General features: G+C 34.7%; 2 protein-coding genes across 4 annotated transcripts; both read right to left on the reverse strand.

The window, feature by feature from the left end:
* Positions 1–1,797: 1,797 nt before the first annotated feature.
* On the reverse strand, positions 1,798–11,259 carry LOC114711287 (diacylglycerol O-acyltransferase 1A-like). 3 transcript variants are annotated; one of them, XM_028895662.1, is made up of 17 exons: positions 11,212–11,259; positions 10,634–11,059; positions 10,436–10,516; positions 10,237–10,310; positions 10,057–10,132; positions 9,823–9,890; positions 8,773–8,896; positions 8,524–8,622; positions 7,389–7,490; positions 7,134–7,270; positions 6,652–6,733; positions 6,518–6,538; positions 5,709–5,771; positions 3,836–3,883; positions 3,060–3,122; positions 2,424–2,477; positions 1,798–2,235 (listed from the first exon to the last, which is right to left on the reverse strand). In XM_028895662.1, exons 2-17 carry the CDS (start codon positions 11,015–11,017, stop codon positions 2,086–2,088), a joined length of 1,626 nt encoding a protein of 541 aa, XP_028751495.1. In that variant the 5' UTR covers positions 11,018–11,059; positions 11,212–11,259; the 3' UTR covers positions 1,798–2,085. The 3 variants fall into 3 exon arrangements, 1 of the variants encoding a protein (XP_028751495.1); XR_003737134.1 differs by lacking the exons at positions 1,798–2,235; positions 2,424–2,477; positions 3,060–3,122; positions 11,212–11,259 and adding an exon at positions 4,712–5,204 and having other exon boundaries at positions 3,857–3,883; positions 10,634–11,193; XR_003737133.1 differs by lacking the exons at positions 1,798–2,235; positions 2,424–2,477; positions 3,060–3,122; positions 11,212–11,259 and adding an exon at positions 4,712–5,213 and having other exon boundaries at positions 3,857–3,883; positions 10,634–11,193.
* Positions 11,260–14,842: 3,583 nt separating this feature from the next.
* On the reverse strand, positions 14,843–18,054 carry LOC114711291 (eukaryotic initiation factor 4A-1-like). Its single transcript, XM_028895666.1, has 5 exons — positions 17,876–18,054; positions 17,357–17,426; positions 17,130–17,233; positions 16,204–16,634; positions 14,843–15,753 (listed from the first exon to the last, which is right to left on the reverse strand). The coding sequence occupies exons 2-5, from the start codon at positions 17,422–17,424 to the stop codon at positions 15,118–15,120; spliced, it is 1,239 nt and encodes a 412-aa protein (XP_028751499.1). The 5' UTR covers positions 17,425–17,426; positions 17,876–18,054; the 3' UTR covers positions 14,843–15,117.
* Positions 18,055–19,732: the final 1,678 nt, after the last annotated feature.

Genomic DNA, 19,732 nt, shown 5'->3' on the forward strand with positions numbered 1-19,732 from the left:
ATTGCATGGATATTCTTTTTTTTAAAAATTTGACTATATAGTATTTTTGTGTTCTTTTTACAGAGTATTAGTAGTGAGATCATTTTCTATAATTTAGATTTCAAATAATAACTCTTTGAATTAATTTTTGTTTGGATTTATTAAATTATATGAACTAAGTTTTCTTTGCTGGTAATAAAAAAAATTATTTTATAATATCGTGGAAGTTTACAAGGTGCAAGTCTTTAAACCTACTCAAAACCTGGTTAAGGTCTTCAAGATCTAATAAAGGCCTATATTTTAATTTAAGTAAACCTTTAAAAAGATTTTAGGCCTGACTAGGCCTTTTAAAAGCTGAGACTTGAGCATAAGAAAAAAAAAAAACATATATATGGACTCAAGCTTTAAGCTTCTATTACAAGCTCAGACCTATTTGACTAAAACCTCGCCTAACCTATTTCCATCCTTATTTTCGGTCTCAAATATAAGAGTTAAATAAAGAGTTCACTTTGATTTTAAATATAAAATTTTAATTCACTTTGCTATTCAAATTTATAATTACTTGCTTAAAATATCCCTATTAATTATACACATTAACAAAACTCCTAATTAAAAAGTAGTTTCAACTTCCAATACACATAAAGGAAAAAATGGTTTAGGAAAATTAAGACTATTTGTTTAAAATACAACAATAAGCCTTATCTCATTAGGTGGGATGACTACGTGAATCGCACAATATCATTGTGCTCTATCAACAACTAAGTCCTTAGATATGTTGTTAACTAAGAGGTCTTGTTCAATGACTTCATTGAGTATTCTTCTCTATCTTCATCTGCTCTTTTTTATAGGACTCCAAACTGTCTAATTTACCATTCTCACCGATGCTTCAAATGGCCTTCTTTGCACATGGGCTAACCGCCTCGAGCGATGTTCAACTATTTTCTTTTCGATAGACGCTACACCTACTCTTGCTATGATATTTTTATTTCAAACCTTATCTTTTCTTGGATGACCACATATTCATCTCAACATTCTCATTTCTGCTATCCCAACTTTATGCTCTTGTTTTTCCTTGATCGCCCAATATTCACTACCATACAATATAATTGGTCTTATAGGAGTTAGATAAATTTTTTCTTTAAGTTTCTCAGGTACCTTCTTATCACAAATAACTCTGATAGCTTTCCTCCACTTTAACCAACCCGCTTGAATTCTTTGAGAAACAGTCTCTATCAATTTTATTATCCTCATGTATAATAGATCTTAGATATTTAAACTTTGACACTTGAAGAATAATTTGATTTCCAGGTACCTAGACATTTGTTTTAAATAATTTGACTAATTTTTTAATATCCACAAATTAATTATCTAATTATATGCTAAACTCTTGTATTAAAAATTGAATATGGTGGTTAAAAATTTTAGAGTTAATACTTGCCGAATTCCCCCCCCCCCCCCCCCCCCCCCCAAAAAAAAAAAACAACAACGATGCACCCGGACTAGGAATAAGACAAGCAGGAGAATATAAGTTGCTCCCCCCTGATGTTTGCTTCCGCCTCCCGTCTCTAATTTCACACAAGTTTATTAGAAGGCTTTATAATTTAGAAAGGCCAAAAAAAAAAATTCCAGACAACTATATCACCGAAAAGAGAAGTTCCTGACGCAATGTTCATAACTTCAAATTGTGAATAATCTCAAGGCAATCTTCATCTGATCTAAAAATAATCTCGATGCAAAGCGACGATAGTAAACAAAATCAATAGCGTGCATGAAACACTATTCTCCATGCAACTCGTTTAAAGAGAACTGCGAGCGGCCTAGCATCAAAATTCCAGAAGTTTTATTCAACACTACGTGGACGCGACACATTTGGGAGGCATCTCCAGATCACGAGTGTCTAACCCAAAACCATTTACAACTTCGTGATAGCTATTAAAAGAAGCCAGTTTCACTACAACATCAGCATTTATCATTGTACATGGATTGCCTTGGAACAACATCAAGAAATTGGGACTTGGAGATGCTCAGCCCATGGGACCAACTATCAAGGCAGAAAACATTTCCCGTAGAAAAAGAAAAATTGGGTAGCGACGTATCTACAGCAGTTCAAAGAAACTCGTCCCCTTGCATGGTTGACGATGAAATGCTAGCTTGGTTGACTTTCTTCTTCCGATTCATCAAGTCATGGTAGTATAGCAATACACACATAGGTTGGCCAAGAATACTGAATATGAACCAAAAAATCATATTCCCAACCTGGCAAGAAGAAAATAAATCACTTTCAGAATATGAAGTAACACTTTTTTTGGGGTTAAATTAGGAGGGTTTGAATGATTATTATTTAGATCTCATCCTACTCTTACCACCTAAGCCAGTCTCATGACAACTAATGACATAATACTTGGTAGAATAAAATGATCACATAGAATATTTACGAGGCATACCATTGAGCTTCTGAATTTGTTTTGAAGGTAATTTGTAATCAAGACCAACGGAACCTAGAAAAGCAGCAGCACAATCATGATTATTATTTTAAGTGAACCAAAACAACCAAAACTTCATCACAGATTTTGAATTACCAACAATAAAAGCTTAGGATAAAATTCAAAACTGGAGAACTACCAATTACTGCATCTTGTTTTCTTGGTCTAGATAATCTTGTGAATTATTGCAATAGGGCACTTAGGTCATGTTTGGTACAAAATATTAAGAATAAGAGGTGAGGATTGGGATTGAGATTGAGATTGATAAAACCCATTAAAAAAAGTGTTTAATATGAATCATTGCTTATACTACCTGGGAATGAGCAAACCATTGCTTATATTACTTGGGAATGAGCAAACCCATGCAGCTGGGATTGGATATTACCATAGAAGGAAGGGGTATTTTTCAATCCCACCTATATGGGTTTGCCCAATCCTAGTAGCAAGTAATATTTCATATTAAATACTATTTTAACGTATTTTTTCAATCTCAATCCCAATTCTTATCTTATCATTTTCAATGCTTTATATCAAATGAGACCTTAAACTCTAATGGTTGCAGTGGGGGGGGGGGGAGAGAGAAGAATGGTTTTACACCTGAAACATAATTCCAATAAAAGCCCACAACTTAAAGATATGGCAAGGAACGGCAATGCACAGCTGCATTCACATGGAACAGAAAGCATGAATAAAGTTAAAGTCAGTTGTCCTTGAAAAGTAAAAATATCAAGTTAATCATATTCGCTTAAGTACTTCAATTGATAGGAACCAAATTAACTAGTGGCAGGCTTCATCAAATATGGTCACAAGTGCACGAAAATAAGTCAACATTACGAATACACTATGAGAAGTGGTTCCTGACATGAAAACCTGGATTTTTTTACCAGATAATTTGTCATAATATTAGACCACCACATTAAATTTTGCCAGACCCCCTTTTTTGCATTCTAAACTCAAATTGATAATGCTATAATATATAAAAAATTTTGAAGATAGCAGATTGCCTTGTCAGAATCCATCTGGGACAGATTTAACACCTGTATGACATGTCATAAACCAAGCAACAGGCTTTCAGGTACTTGGTTTAGACTAGTCTAGGCTTAGTTCTTAAGGCCATTTGATATTTGCGGATGGTTCTATGATGATGCCTAACAGGCTAAAGTCATTGGCGACCTATGAGTGCAACTTTATATTTTTAACTTTTTAATCCACTCGACCAAATCCTGTCAAAGGAAATGCCGAAATGGATAGAAGAAAACACCAGGGGTGAAGTTAAACAAGCTCTAGCCAACTTTTTATGAAGCACCCACACAACCATCACATTTGATAATGTAATAAGAGGGAAACGGGCTGATATAGGATGAGCCACACACCTCATGGAACACAGCTGATACCAGGAAGGCGATTAAAATAGCAACACCCTGTACAGAATAATGAAATTAAAAAATTACAAGGTAATCTAGAACAGCAACATTTCAATGTTTAACATAAATCCAAATATCAGCCAACAAAAAAGAACTCAGTTTAATATTCATAACAGAGCTGAAAACAGAGAAAGAAAAGACAGATAAGTTATAAATTAACTCGGTACCTCTCCTAAGCTTTTTTAATCATGTGAGTCTAGAAGCATGCATATGCATATGCATGTTGAGCATGTGAGAGTCAATACTTGAAATTACGAACAGAGGCTAACTTTGACTACTGACTCTCAATTTTAAAGACCTCCACCAAAGAACCAACAAAACACATTTGATTTTGCAAAGAACAATCCAATGGATCAACCAAAACATAGAACTAAATAAACAAGAATGAAGATGATGAAATATGTGTCATTTTGCATATGCGCTCATGCACCCACAAGCTCCCAAGCTTTCCCAAGTAAATCCAGTCCTTGCTCTCGCTGCATGAGTACAATTAACACAGGCTTTTTTTCTTCTTTTTTTTTTTGGTAGAAAATTAACACAGGGTTTTCTAATAACCATATGGCGTAATGATGCTTGTTACTATGAGATTGCAATTTAATATATGAACCTATCTTCCAGAGGGTTTTTCAATTTTATGACGGTAGCACCATTCCTAAGTTGAGTTTCTGAGAGATGCCCACATGAAATGTCAATAGCAGCCAAAAGTGCTTTAATAAGTGACTCGATTATCAAAGGTACCAACTGTAATGTAGTACAATTATCTATTTTTCCATATATAAAGGAAAGCCATGTATGCAAAGGGGGCAATCAGAAATAAAGAGAAACTAGTGACGCCATCGTGACTGGGTTTGGGGAAGCTCATATCAGTTTCCTTTCTTTTTCATATCTTTGGATCAACCACCTTCCTTCTGATGGGGATGGACTTGGGGCCTCAATTGCAGACACATTATAGGAGTTTGAAGAAGGCAAGAGACTGGCATTTGCTGGCTCATACTAGGAGAAGTAGGAAGAAGAAAGAGGAGGGTCCAAATGAGACTTCAGAAGGCAAGAGACTGGCATTTGCTGGCTCATACTAGGAGAAGTAGGAAGAAGAAAGAGGACGGTCCAAGTGAGACTTCACAAGGCGAATGAGGAACTGTCATACCTCTGGCCGTTAGAAGAGACAGAATTTGGGATATAGTCAAAGGCACAGCAGGGCCAGAGGAAGGTAACAGGATTGTGAGAGAATTTCCATTGGAGAGCCTATGCCTATCAAATGCATAGGAACCTCGGCTTAGTCTTTATTTTCTTCTTCCTTTTGCTGATCCTGTAGCTAACCCTGTAAGCCCTACACTCCTATCAGGATGTTATATGAATAAACAATATAATTCAGGAGTTGGATTCATCACCTTCCCAATATCATGGGGGAAAACAGGTGGCAATAGCAAATAACCATACGTGTCAATTATGATTTATCAGATGTCATATCTTTGCAGTTTGCTTTATTTTTAATTGATTTGTTTAGTATCATTAAATTAGCACGTAACGTGCCTCCTATTTAAGTCTGTTATAGGTAAAATGCAACACATTTTCTTTTTTCAAAATGTTCATCATCCTCTCTTTCAATGAAGATATAAATAAAGTTAATTGTGCAATTGAAGGAAGAGAAAGGAGTTCCTTCCAACAACTGCAGTCTTCAATGTTCCACCACCCTCACCCAACCAAAAGGAAAAGACAAGCTATAAAAGATAAAAGATAGCTATAGAAGTGATGAACACTGGCAGATGATAAGACAAGCAATGTGCTTGACTAGTGAGAAGGAGATTCTTGATTGCTCAAGTACCTTGGGTATACCATTCCTTAAGCATGGAAAATATAAGTGGCGGACCATCCATTTGTGCACAGGCTGCGATGGGAAAGAATCAACTCAGCCATACAGTGATGAATTAAAACAACACTTGTAAACTGCACAAACATTCTCCAATAAAGTTCTAGAATTGTTAGGGTTGTGGTAAAACTCAAGCCAACCATACATATTTCATCAGACATCTATTTGGGCCCAAAATACCTAGCATCATATATTATTCTGGTTTACTTTCGTAGAAGTTATATGAAATTCATATTAGTAAAACACTTGCATTATAGTTGGTTGTACACCATAGAATCTGTTCATATAAAGTGTAATACTGTAGTAAGTTCTCTCTTCATTGGGGTCTTACAACTTGAATCGCAAAGTAGAATTTCCATGCTTCTCCAACTCACAAAGCAACATAACATTGTTTTTTTTTTTTTTTTCAATACAAACAACATAACATTGTTTTAATAATTGATATATCAACACATTCAAGGACTCAATTAAGGTGCGTCTCCTAAAAAGATCACTATGTTTACACTACTACACCAGGAACTACCATGAAAGTAGACAAAATTCAAACAATGATTTTAAAAATTTTGAGGAATTTCAACGAGATCAAACCTTATACCACATCAACAAATTATGCTGTGCACAAAAACTTCGAAGTTCAAAATAAGTAAACATAAAGAATTGGAACCGAGCAAAAAGATGAGAACCAAAGCAAATGACCGAAGCGAAAATAAAAATCAACTCAACAAACTTCGTCGCCTAAATAAAGTCTGAATAGGTAGACATACCATGTTCCACATTCTCCAGTACTGATGACATCAGCAGCATAAACGCAACCAACAGGGACAAAAAGGGTCAGAAATTCGGTTCATGAAAATATTTTAAATAAACAACCCAGAAATATGCCAGAACAAACAACTACCTCTTCGACAGTTTTTGCATTCCACCAGTCTTTATAAAACTCACGATCACCAAACCGAAGAAGCTCAGCAAGTATATTGAGCCTACATTGCAGTACTGCATCTAAGCATAGACCATTCCAAAAATAAATCATATCTAAAATGTCAAAGCTGTGCTTTCAAATTTAATAATTGGAGATGGACTATCCCCCGCAGCAAAACAAACAGTTTCATCAATACTTTGCCCTCTGGTTCCTCTGTATTTTTGTCAAAAACTCCCTGAACGTAACCATGGGCAAAGCAACAAAAAGAACACACAATTCATTATACATCTTGAAAGTCATGTCTTTTAGATGACAATAATCACCACGAGTACACGTATTAAAACTAACTAGAAATTCCCATCAACATTGCAGTGGTTCATAGGGGATATCATTAGAAGGAAATTATTTATCTGTATATAGACATGCCAAGCTGAAAGACAGATGAGGGATGTAACACACACCAAAGGTGAAAAAAGCAGTAGAACATGCAGAGCCACACATATAAATTAGGAACAGAAAGCTTGAGGACTCTTTCGAGGGCATATAGGAGGTTTCCCTTCAAAGGATGTTCTGAATTTTGGACGATAGGATTAATATACTGCAAAAACAAATTATCAAATAGACGTCAGAATATATTAACATGTACAAAGAAGATAATTCGAGGAATATATAAGAGGTACACAAGAACATTTAATAGTTGAATAAATGCTGCTTACTTGTTCTATGATAAATCCCATAACTCCAGTAAATACTATCAGCTTAATAAGCTGACGAAACACCCAACCTTTTCGAACATACGGTGTGCGGGGATAGCTTGGCTATATCATCAAGTTGACAAAAGAGAATGCATTAAACAAGTTAATGATGGAGATTCAGAATTATACTCAGGAAAAAATTATTCAGGCAAATTCAAACAAATCATAGCAGCATTTACATAGGCACAAGCAACTCGAGTAGATTGAACATGTTACTGTTTAGAACTTAGATGAATCACAAAACAAACTGAGATAACAAACTGTAATGAAGACTGCAATTCAATGCTAAAAGAAAATACAGTTTCGTCCCTTTCCTGTTGATGAATGACAAACGTCACACAAAATGCAGCTCTCATATATGACCAAACAATAAAATAACGGTGAATCCATGACTTCTGAAGGGCACCAGAAAATCAAAGTAATGATTAAGGGATATATAACCAACAGCATATATGCTTGAAAATAGTAAAATGCAATAAGGAAGTGAGCATAGTTTTCCATGAATGGAGGGCACGATTGATGCTCGAGTGTGAATTTTAAAGCCCTGTTATCAAATTCCTAGCACAATGATTGACGGTAAAAACTATCCAGCTTTTTGAAGGCATGTCAAAATAAGAACAAGGGTTAAACGGTGGAGATAAAATACAGGAGAAGCGGTAAAAATACTTCCCCAAGTGAGCATTCATTGAAGCCAAGCAAGAGGCTTTCAATAAATTCCAGCTAGGTAATTACTAATGCAGCAAACTAAAATAATCTAAGTTTGAGCCCTAGAAAGATTCCTTGGGACCAGAACCACATGGCCTTGCAGTGCGATTAAAGATTAGTCTTTGCATGGACCATAAAATGGATAGATGGGCGACGCCTCTCAGTTTACAATTAAAAAAAACACATCAACTAATTTCCTAGGACAAGATCATAAATCCTTCCTGTATCACTTCTGACATCAACTCTAACAAAACATCCCAGATAAAAATTTGGCAGCTCTAAATAAATTATATAACAGCCTTTTATCCATTAGGATGAAAAAAATACTTGAAAATGTAGAACATTCTGCATTAAAAAAGTAAATAGATAAATTGCTAAGAAGTTCCACCACCTGGTAACATAATGTAGGAGCAACCATGAAGTATGCCAAGCTCTTCAAGCTCACGTTGAATTGGCACTCTATATTCAAAGTATTGGGTAGTGCTTCTCCCTGTACGACAGAAGAATATTGAGTACAATGATTTTTTTTTGGGGGGGGGGGGGGAGGGGTTTCAAAAAAACAGTAATTTATCATTGTCAGAAGGAATTATTGCATAATATTACTTTGCTGTAAGAACGAATGAAGGGGGAAGTAAGTAACCTTTTCAATTGATCTAGCCATTGCTCTCATATCATAGTTGGTGTGAGCATAAGACACCAGTTTTAACCAGACGATGCAAGCCAAAAGCATCAATACAATGCCTGATAAAAAAGCAGAATCACTCCTGCAAAAAAGGACCACAGATCATTAAAAATATCTTCACACTATACCTATCTAGGGAATGGCCAGGTATTCCCATCAGATTAGTTATTTTATTCATCAATTAGACAAATTCACTTCCACCGACGCTGTCCGTTGAGGGGGTCAGAGGAGACAGTATCTCTCCCTATAAAGCAGGATTCAATTCTTCTAGTAGTAAAATCCTAAACGCATCAGGCAGACAAGGGTAAGTGCACTATCCACATCACCCGTGAAAAGGACTTAGTCTAGGCAAAACCTAAATAAACTCCTAACTGTAATACCCAAAAAAGACATCTCATGGCTGGTTAATGGCCTGCAAAAGTTACACTTGCATACTTACAGTGGACCAATTAGATGTCTGCTTGCTTACACAGTGCAACAGAATCGTTTGCTTCTGGCATTCCTTCAATCCTTCCGGCCCTGATGCCCCTGGAAGGAGGGGGTAAAGGGGTTCTACCGATTCGATTATATAGTTTCAAAATAGTCTAAAAGATTGTCTATTCAATGTCTATGATCAATCAAAATTCTTATTCGCTGATTCTGAAACTTTTTTATTTTCTTTTGCTTGTCATAAATGATCGGTTTGCCTGTAATGGATGACACTCGTTAGGAATGTTTGTTTAAATTTTTCCTCACTGATTAAGCTAAGTCGATGAGGAAAAAGGATTATACTCCAAAACATCAAACTATGGTTTGCAAAAGGGCTTTAAATCCCTCCTTAAATACTGTAAGGATCATACTAGATTACGTTAGAGTTCTTTATTTGTTACACTTTGAGCAACTGGAACTCGTACCCTGGAAGCAAAATCTTCCCAAATGGACATACAATGGTGTTACCAGTAACATAAAATGACGGTGTAATATGAACCTCCAAATGAATTTTAGTCTCCAGGGAAGAATCATACCAACCTGAGGATTACTAAAACCGGGTATAACACTGCAGCTGACGTACCGGTTACATGTAGTAAAACAACAACCTGAGATATTCCGGTCAATGTTCCCAAACATGTAAGTTGGAAAGCTGTGTTCCCGAAAAGCATTAAACCATAAAACATTTATCGGTTCAAACAGACGAAGAAGGCAAAGGACAGCGAAATCACTTCTAATTATTTAAAAAAAAAAAAGCAAGGAAAAATCACCTACTGGATCAGGTATATACTTCTTTTGCGCCAATTTTTCCACTGCAAAGGCAGCAACAGGAAATATTGCAAGGGAGAGGCTGCAAAGGAAGCGCTGTTAAAGGTATATAACATCAAATGACTAATCCAAACAAGGATTCTCGAACGTCCTAAAAATCATCAAGGAATTAATCGAAGGCATTACCCACACATGAAGAGTGGCCAGTCTCTCAATGATCTTGAGCTAAACCAAAAGTCATACTTAATCAACCAACCATACTGAAACATGAAAATAAATAAATAAGAAAGACAAAAGTGAGCTGTCAAAATTCAGAGATACTTCTGCAGAACGGGAAATGTAAATTGCTCAGAATGAATAGAAGGAGTAAATGGAATAGGCAAACCTTCATTAAATTCTCAATGATGAGTCGACTGTTCACCGCAACAAGCACTACAATACAGAGGTTGAAAAGGCCCGCGTGACTCTGCAATTCGTAGATTATTTAGTAAAATTCTGCCGAGCCAGAAAAAACAACTTGTTCATAAAAGCATCAAGAAAAAGAGCCAATTCGTTAAGCTGGAGAGAATTTCACTGCAGCAACCTGTCTGAAAATTTTGTCGGAGCTGAGAGGGCTTTCCTTGATTCTGCGATGAGCCGGAACCGAAGGACGATAAGCAAACTTCAGGGCGGAAACATCAGGGAGCTGCTCTGGAACCTTCTGGCTGATCACATTGGGACCTTCCAACTTCTGATTGCCATCTTCGGCGCCGGCCTTGGAATAATTGGAGCCAGAATCTCTGAGAACATCCTCAGCAGAACTCTCAGCTTCAGAAGCCTCAGGCCTAACAGAAGACCCGGACAGGGGCCTTCGACGAAGAGAAGCAAGATTGAGATCCAAATCGCTGTGAACGGAGGCAGAAGTAGTAGTAGTAGTAGTTGCAGTGGCGGTGGTGCCTACACTTTCAGGCACTTGAGAAACAGCCATGGAATAGAGAAGAAACCAAGCCCTTACACGATCACACAGAAACTAAAACAGAAAAAACAAAAAAGACTTTCTGATGAGAATCCTACTATTAACTTGATATTGAGAATAGAAACTTCATGCAGGAAAGAGGAATCCGAAGAATGTGGGGCGAGAGATAAAAGAAGAGAGAATATTGAGGAGGAAGAGGATTATACATTGGATTTGGAATAGAAATCAAAAGGAAATCAGGGGGAAAGCGAGGAAATGACGCAATGGGTTTTGGGGTGTGTGAGATTAGAATGAGAATGAATAAATAAATATGAGATGTAAATGGAATAATGAATAGAATAAAGAATAGTGAGCAGGTGAAGCAAAGCGCTTTAGGAAGACAGTTTTGGGTTGGATTAGAAGGAAACGAGCAAGGTGAATGAAGGAACTGGGAAGGCTGTGGATGCAGAATGAGACCGTTGGAAGGTTCCTTGTGATGACACGAAAGATCTGAGGAGGCATCGCCTTTGCTTGCCACGTAAGCCCGGCTGCCCTTTCTTAACGTCTAAGCGGAACGACACGTCGACACGACCTCTTCTCTGGGTTCTCTCCCTCTCCACCCTTGTTTTGTTTCCCACTAAACTACATTGCATAAATCAACCAAGCCAGGATTTAGAAGATCTTTAGTTAGAAATAAAACTATAATTTTAAAAATACTTTTATGATATATGAAGTAAATATGTGACAAAATTTGTCTCTATTTATGAACAAAATATTTTTAAAAAGTATTTTTTGGTTACTAAATACTCTCTTAGATTAAATTGGTTAATATCTTAAAACATGCCAAATTTAAAGTTTAAATCCTCTGTTGGTAAGAGGTGATCTTTTGTAGTACAGCAGAATTCTTTTCAACAGGAATCTGGTTTAAAAAAAGCATTAGATAGCTAATTTTTAAAAATTTAAAAAAATATTAGTGAAAATTAATTATTTTTGTCTTTTAACCATTTGCATTCAAAAAATAAAAAACCCACTTAACATACACTATTAATTGGGAGAGTTTAGAAAAAAAACTTATAAATTTGGAATATAAAGTAACTTGAAGTTGAAATATTATATTTAGTATTAAAATAAACCCTTCTCCCAATATATTTAGATTGGAGAGAATATAATTTGCAGAATACGTATGTATGTATAACTAACAGATGAAGCATAAAACTATCCCTCTCATTATCTATCACTTCTCAAGCCTCGTGAGTACAAAAGAACACGTATTAAGTCCCTATCAAGGAGCAAACTTTTGTTGGTTGCTTTGCTTTCAATAATATTTATTATATATGCCTTCAATATTTTACAAAAATTGATGTGGTCCATGCTTCATATAGAAATTGGGATAAGTTTTAATATGCATAACTTATAAATAGTGCTTCTTCTTTCAAAATTTATAAAATATAGGCATGTAGAATTAATTTTAAGGGTAGAAAATATGTCCAATTTCCATAATTTTATCAATTTATATTTTTTTCCTTATTTTTCAATGACAATACTCGTGAAAATTGAGCTAGATTATGTAATTTGATTGGTAAATGAATGTTCTAATTTTTAATTTAGTTCACAGTACTTCAAAGATATAAAATAAAAGAGTCAAAAAAATTGGGTAAAAAAAATTGTTTGTTTTCTTATATAATCTTTACATAATTATAGTTTAAAATACATTACACTAATTGCGATTGATTGAACAGATCAATTGTATTCAAATCGAAAAAAGGGTCAATATACCAACGTATATTGTATAAAAATAAAACACGTAAACTTTTTATTTTACATTATTCATTATGTATTAATATGATTATTTATTTATTTTTGAAATTGTGTTGTTTTAAAAAATTTCTAAATTTTTTTCGACAAACAAAAGAGATTGACACTTGTTTTAAACTAATTTTAGCCGAGCGAACAATAAGTTTAGTTTTGACCACATAAGTTGGTTTGAAAGCAAACGAATTTTATACAATATTTCAGTTATATCTATATTATCTATATTTTATACTGGGTCCAAGCTATATTTATATTCTATTATATTACCTGTTCTTTAACCAAACTTATTTAGAAAATTCATGTTTTGCAATTTTTTCCTAAAGATGCACGTAATTGTAACCCCTCTCCGTCCTTGGTCTTAAATCGTTCGTTGTCTTCTGTAGAAGAAAAGAATCAAACGAAATTTACGCTACATACTTCGTACAACACCAAATTACCAATCCCCAATCCTCCCCTTTTGCTCTTATCCCATCTTTGGCACGAGAGAAATAGAGGGAAGGGGGGAAAAAATTTAGTGAGTTCAATTTTAGAAATTAGGAAAATGGGGTTTTAAAACTTTAATAAAATTTTAATAATGAGTTTAATTTTAAAAATTAGAGAAATGGGATCTTAATCAAGGTCGTATCGTAAGCAAGGTTAGAATAATTGCTGTTAAGACTCAACTATGGTTCTTATAGTTGCAATTAGGACCCCACGAAGTTAGTTAAAATGTGTACGTGTATTAATTGAGATATACTTCATATACCTTCCAAACTTTATAGAAAGATGATCAAAACTCCTTGCGGAATTCAGATGCATCTTAAACACAAACTTATCAAGAATTTAAGTGAAGATGATTGTTCCCATCATCTTCATCTTCATCCTTAACAATGCCAAGGTGAAGAGGCCTCTAGAGGCTTATAATAAAGGATATATATGGTTATACTATTTCTAATCCTTCATGTAAGAGTTAATTGACTACTTTAAACATATTAAAGAAATTATTTAAATTAGTTATTTATAGTAAATATGTGTTGTCTTCTCTAAAATATCATTACTAATTATATATATTAACTAGAACTACTTTTTGATGAAACATTTAACATCTTAAATCTTTACTTTATCTTCTAATATTAATATTTATTAATGATCTATTTAATGTTTTTACTAAATTCACTAAATTAAGGATTAATATTTATTAATGATCTATTTAATATTTTTACTAAATTCGCTAAATTAAGGCGTAACTTTATAATTTAATTGAAAACACATATAGATATAAAGATACCAATAGGTGAATGAAAGTTGGATTCCAAAACTGAAAAAAAAGTTTATGTAACATGTATTCTGATCTTGAGGAAGGTTCATATAGGTTTCTAAAACAAAACCAAAAAGTCTCTGTAATTTATATTAAATAGAAAAGAGATTTACGTTTCCCTTCTAATAATCGTCCATTATTGAGTGTAGCTTGTGCAGACTAATTAAAATTAAATAATAAACATAAATTGTTCACACTCATTTATCTTCATTTTTCACCATTATTGGCAAGAGACTTTTCAAAAAAAAAATCCTCCACCATTTAATTATGATTTTACCTGACTTTATTAATCCAACTGAAATTAAATGTTACATGATTTAATTATATTTTTATCGATTGATTGATGTTTATAATATACAATTTATTAATGTATGAGATCTCCTCAATGATAAGTATACATCTTGCTAGCCGGTCCCACCACCCAAAAAAAGGGGGTATACACCTTACTAGTTCTAACTTATACTTGCATTTTAAGAAGAATAAATGTGGGGCCTTCCATTTCTTAACCAGATTATTAGTTTAGCACTAGTTAGGTTGGGCCAAATTAAAGATCTAACTATAGGTTCTAACTGTTGTTCATAATTTAAGTTGCCAGTCAATTTACAGGAACAGGAAGAGCAGGAACGATCACTAGAAACAGACTACCATAATATCAGCTTGTAGAAAATGATGCACGAGCTATAGACTAAGAAACGTCTAAATAATTGAGGAAGTAATGTAATTTAACATTATAATTAATAGCAGAAATATTGGCTGCAAGAAATGCGTAACAATGGCCATACACGATATTGCCAGACACTAAGGGATTCCACAGTGTAAGTAATATCTTACCACTTAGACAACAGATAATTTAAATCAAATTACTACGCCTATTAAACAAGGTTTAATCTTTAAAATTGGAGATCTAACAAAATTGGAAAGGGAAAAAAAAAAAGGCATTACATAATAGTTACCCAAGAGAATCCAACTTTCCTCTATTTCTGATGGCAACTTTCCTCTATTAATGATGGAAGGCAAAATCTCATTATAGGAGTTCAGCAACATTAGATGGCAGCTCCTCAATTACCACATTATAAAATCTCTGGATGTCAAACAGCATTCTTTCGTCGTCCCTTGTCACAAAATTGATTGCAACACCTTTCCTGCCAAACCTCCCACTACGACCAATACGATGGAGATAGTTCTCAGGCTGAGTGGGAAGATCATAATTAATAACTAGTGACACTTGCTGGACATCAATACCACGAGCCAAAAGATCAGTCGTTATTAAAACACGAGAAGATCCAGAGCGAAATTCACGCATAATAATATCTCTGGTATTCTGGTCCATGTCTCCATGGGTTGCTGAAACTGTGTGGTCCCGGCTTCTCATCTGGTCAGTAAGCCAGTCAACCTTCCTTCTGGTGTTCACAAAAATGACACTCTGAGTGATGGCCAATGTTTCATAAAGATCACAGAGTGTGTCTAGCTTCCATTCCTCTCTCTCAACATTGACATGAAACTGTTTTATGCCCTCCAAGGTTAGCTCATCACGCTTCACAAGAATTCTAACAGGTTTGTTCATAAACTTCCTAGTGATCTCGAGCGCCTCAGGAGGCATTGTAGCTGAAAACACTCCCACCTGAATCTGGGACGGAAGTAGCTGGAATATATCATAGATCTGATAACAAGAACATCAAGGTTAAAGCAGTTATACAAATAAATGGGCCTTCTAATCACAAAAGTTCCTGCAGAAGTATCAAGGCAACAATGACGAGCAAGAGCATGTATAATCTTCAAGTTAATGTAAATATAAGTCATTCGTATAGCAAAAGAAATTTCAAATAAAAAGTAATACATACCAAGGAAGCTCATAGCTCTTAGAAATGTTAAACTGGAATTAGTCTGAAACATAACTAATTTAACAGCCATCCAAACTTACTTAAGGCCCTATAAAGTAACTAAAGGAGTTACTTTTGACAGAGTCAAGTGCTCTTGCAAGGTTTCTAAGAGTGAAACTACATTAATTTGCATATAGATATACAGAAATATGCAGACACGTCTACATATTTACAAATAGACACAGATCAACTTGTACGTGCAAGTGATATGGAAATTATTATAAAAGTACCTGATCTTTAAAACCTCGAGAAAGCATTTCATCCGCCTCATCCAAGACAAACATCTTGATGTAATCTGGCCGAAGTGACTGCCTGCGCAGCATGTCAAATACGCGACCAGGGGTACCAACAACAACATGAACACCACTAGATAGAATACGTTGGTCTTCACGAACACTAGTTCCTCCAACACATGCATGCACCTTCACACCAAGATAGTCTCCAAGTGCTCGCATAACCTTCTCAATCTGCTGAGCAAGTTCTCGAGTTGGTGCTAATACCAAGGCCTGGCATTCCATCAAACTATAGTCAAGCTGCTGCAAAACCCCAGAGCAGAAAGTTGCTGTCTTTCCAGTGCCAGACTGAGCCTGCTGAATAACATCAAGTCCCTTGCAGAAGGGAACTATTCCCCTTTGCTGTATAGCCGAGGGCTTCTCAAATCCTATGGTAAAAGTAAAAATCATAATACTTTATTAATTTGAGCGCTCAATATGCAGGATGCAGCCAAAATTATTTTTTCACCAAAAAAAAAAAAAAAAGACAGGAATGTGCACCATGCCTTATTCATCTACATATAATATTAAAAAAAAAAAAAATCTAACAAGCAGCACTACCCATAAATCAGCAACATTGCGGCTCATTTCTCATATTACATACAAATGCACAACAGCCACAACAGTTATTTTATTAATATTAATTAATAATAAAGATAAACACCAAGCCCGTACATATAATGACATTGTCCATATATTTGAAGCAGTAATAACCCATGACTAAAAACTCAAACAAAGAGTTTAAAAACTACGCAATACATTAAGGAAGAATAATCCAACGGACATTTATTACATTATATATAATCAATTCCATGCAACTGTACTGCAAGAAACACTATCTTTTGAACAAAATTAAAATTTAGTACAAAAAGGATAAAATCTACCATATGCATAAATCCCTCTGAGAAGATTCTCTTTCAAACCCATGTCATCAAAACTATCATGAGCCTCATCATAAGAAGTAAAGAACTCCTGCCCGTCAGCTGCACTGTGCACACACAAAAAAGGCAGTAGGGCAACAATAGACAAGAGCAGCAACTCTAATAAGCAAGCCAATAAAACCAGATAGAAACCTATTAATATGAAATTCTGAACAAGTTAAAGTTCTTACAGTTCATTCATTTTTGAATCATATTGACGAGCATCGAACGGTGAGCTATCGGGTGCTACTCCAGCCATGACTGCATGAAAGAAAGAACAGTTATACCCGTAATTTATTCAGTAATTATAAAGAGTACAACTGGGAGTAGATTAAAAAGAAAACCTTTACACAAGAATGATGTAGGAACGAAACAACAAAATAATAAAAAAAGAAAATAAAAATCTTTGAGGGATCGGGGGGTTTGACGGCAGGACGTTTGAGAATAGAATATTTCTCAAACATAGCGGTGTTTCTCAGCGTAAAAAAATTTGACATTTTGAACTCAGTCACCCACAATCCAACCAAAAACTAGAAATTACGAGAAGTATGATTGACGTGCAAGAGCATCATAAGCAGATCCACAACTAAAACCTCAAGAATAACCTAAAAGAAATATCGATTAAGATAGGAGCAAAATTAGAATAAATCTAAACAAACTGCGCTATTACAAAGCAACCCAAATATTGAGGACGGTATTATAACAAAGACCTTTCGGATGACGAGTGGTTTTGTAGAAAAAACCAAAAGGGGAAGGCGGTGGCAGTATGTAGCTGATCGAAGAGTGGTATTGTTTTGGGAAAGCAACTAGGGTTTCCCAAACTCCTCGGATCTACGCCGCGGAGTCGAGGAAGTTGAACGAAGAGCGATTTCCTAAAGCGAGAGTGCAACAGTTAACCCCAACTACAAAGGTGTTATACGGTTTATACCGTCCGGGAGCAATTTTCGGCGTACTTGAATTTGCCCCGAGTTAATCGGTTCAGGTTAAGCTCTTGGATCAAACCCGTACATAATGTCGTCATGAACTGGACTTCAGCCCAAACTGGCCCACACCTTTATTAAGGCCCGTCTCATACCAAGGCGGCCACGGATGAACATGCATCGTGATCCTCATCAAAAATACAATAATTGTACTGCTACGACTATGGATTCCTTGGCCCAAAAGTAAAAAACTCTAACCGTTTGTTTTCTATAATTTCAAGGGCTAAATTTTGGGTGTGTTTGGATGAAACCAAACCATGGTTTGGAGAATAGCTTCTGGAGAATAGATTTTGGAAAAAATAGATTTTGTGAAGAATAGATTTTGTGAAAAAGTGATTATGATAAATGAGAGTGTTTAGATAATTGTTATCAGAAGAACTTTTTATATGTACAAATTTTATAATATATTTTAATTTTAAAAAATAAAATTGTTAATAATATATTTTTTTACCAACATAATTAATAATATATAAAATAATATAATTAATATGTATATATATTTATAAAATATAAGATTAAATATGTTTATAAAAAAATAATTGAGGAATGTTAAAATCATATTATCGTTGAGATCTACTTTACAGGTACAATCATATTCTCCCATTTGAGCCAGAAGCAGAATGAATTCACTTCTTCTGAAACCATGGTTTTGAGCTCCAAACCATGGTTTTAATCCAAAACCATGGTTTCTGTTTTTTCCTGGGTGTTTGGCAAGTCTGAAACCCAAACCATGGTTTGGGTCTCAAAACCATGGTTTTATGTGTTATCCAAACAGGGCCTTTATCAGACTCAGAACCACAGGGACAAAATTACACGAAATCAAAATTTAGATATTGAATTACAATTAGGTTATTTCTTTTCATGAACGGATTACAGCCAGATTCGTTTCCTAGGGTTTTAACGTCATTGTAATTCATTCACCAAAAAAAAAAATAATTATAATCCAATCTCTAAATTTTGACTCTGTAATCTTGTCCCTCTGATTCTGAGTCTGATGAAATTTAAACTTTAATTTATTGCACTTCAATTACTTGAAAATGATATTCCCAGGTTGTGTTTTACTATATTTTATTCATTTATTTAAAATAAAATTAAACATATTCAGTACTTCTAGAACTTTGATCAATACTTCAGATTCTGTTGAAAATTTGCTATCTTAAAGCTCTCGTTTTTAAAATGTTTTACCTTTCGGAATTGCCTTCTAATTTTGCTAGAAATCCTTGCCAATGATTTATTGACATGTTTTGGATATCACATTTGCGTTTAGCTTTGCACATTTAGCACGGGAGTCAACACAACTTTAATGAGAATTAGGAATTTGTATCCTTTTTCTGAAAGTACTTTTGAAATGCAATCCAAAAATGCTCTAATGTGCGAGATCTTAGTGGAGCTACATTGAATTACTTTGATAGTGCTACAATTTTATAAGTGACAAACTTAAGCCAAACATAATAGTAGAAGCATATTTATGTACTTTTCTTATATTCTTTTGATTATGTATTTTTATTATATTCAACCCTATTAAAGGACTATATAGTCGTGCTCCTACTCTGAATTTTTTCGATTACAATTATATTTTTTCTGATA

The sequence above is a fragment of the Neltuma alba genome, unplaced genomic scaffold, assembly GCF_004799145.2.
Source record: "Neltuma alba isolate B1F8T4 unplaced genomic scaffold, ASM479914v2 tig00011288_pilon, whole genome shotgun sequence".
In the NCBI taxonomy this organism is placed as follows: domain Eukaryota; kingdom Viridiplantae; phylum Streptophyta; class Magnoliopsida; order Fabales; family Fabaceae; genus Neltuma; species Neltuma alba.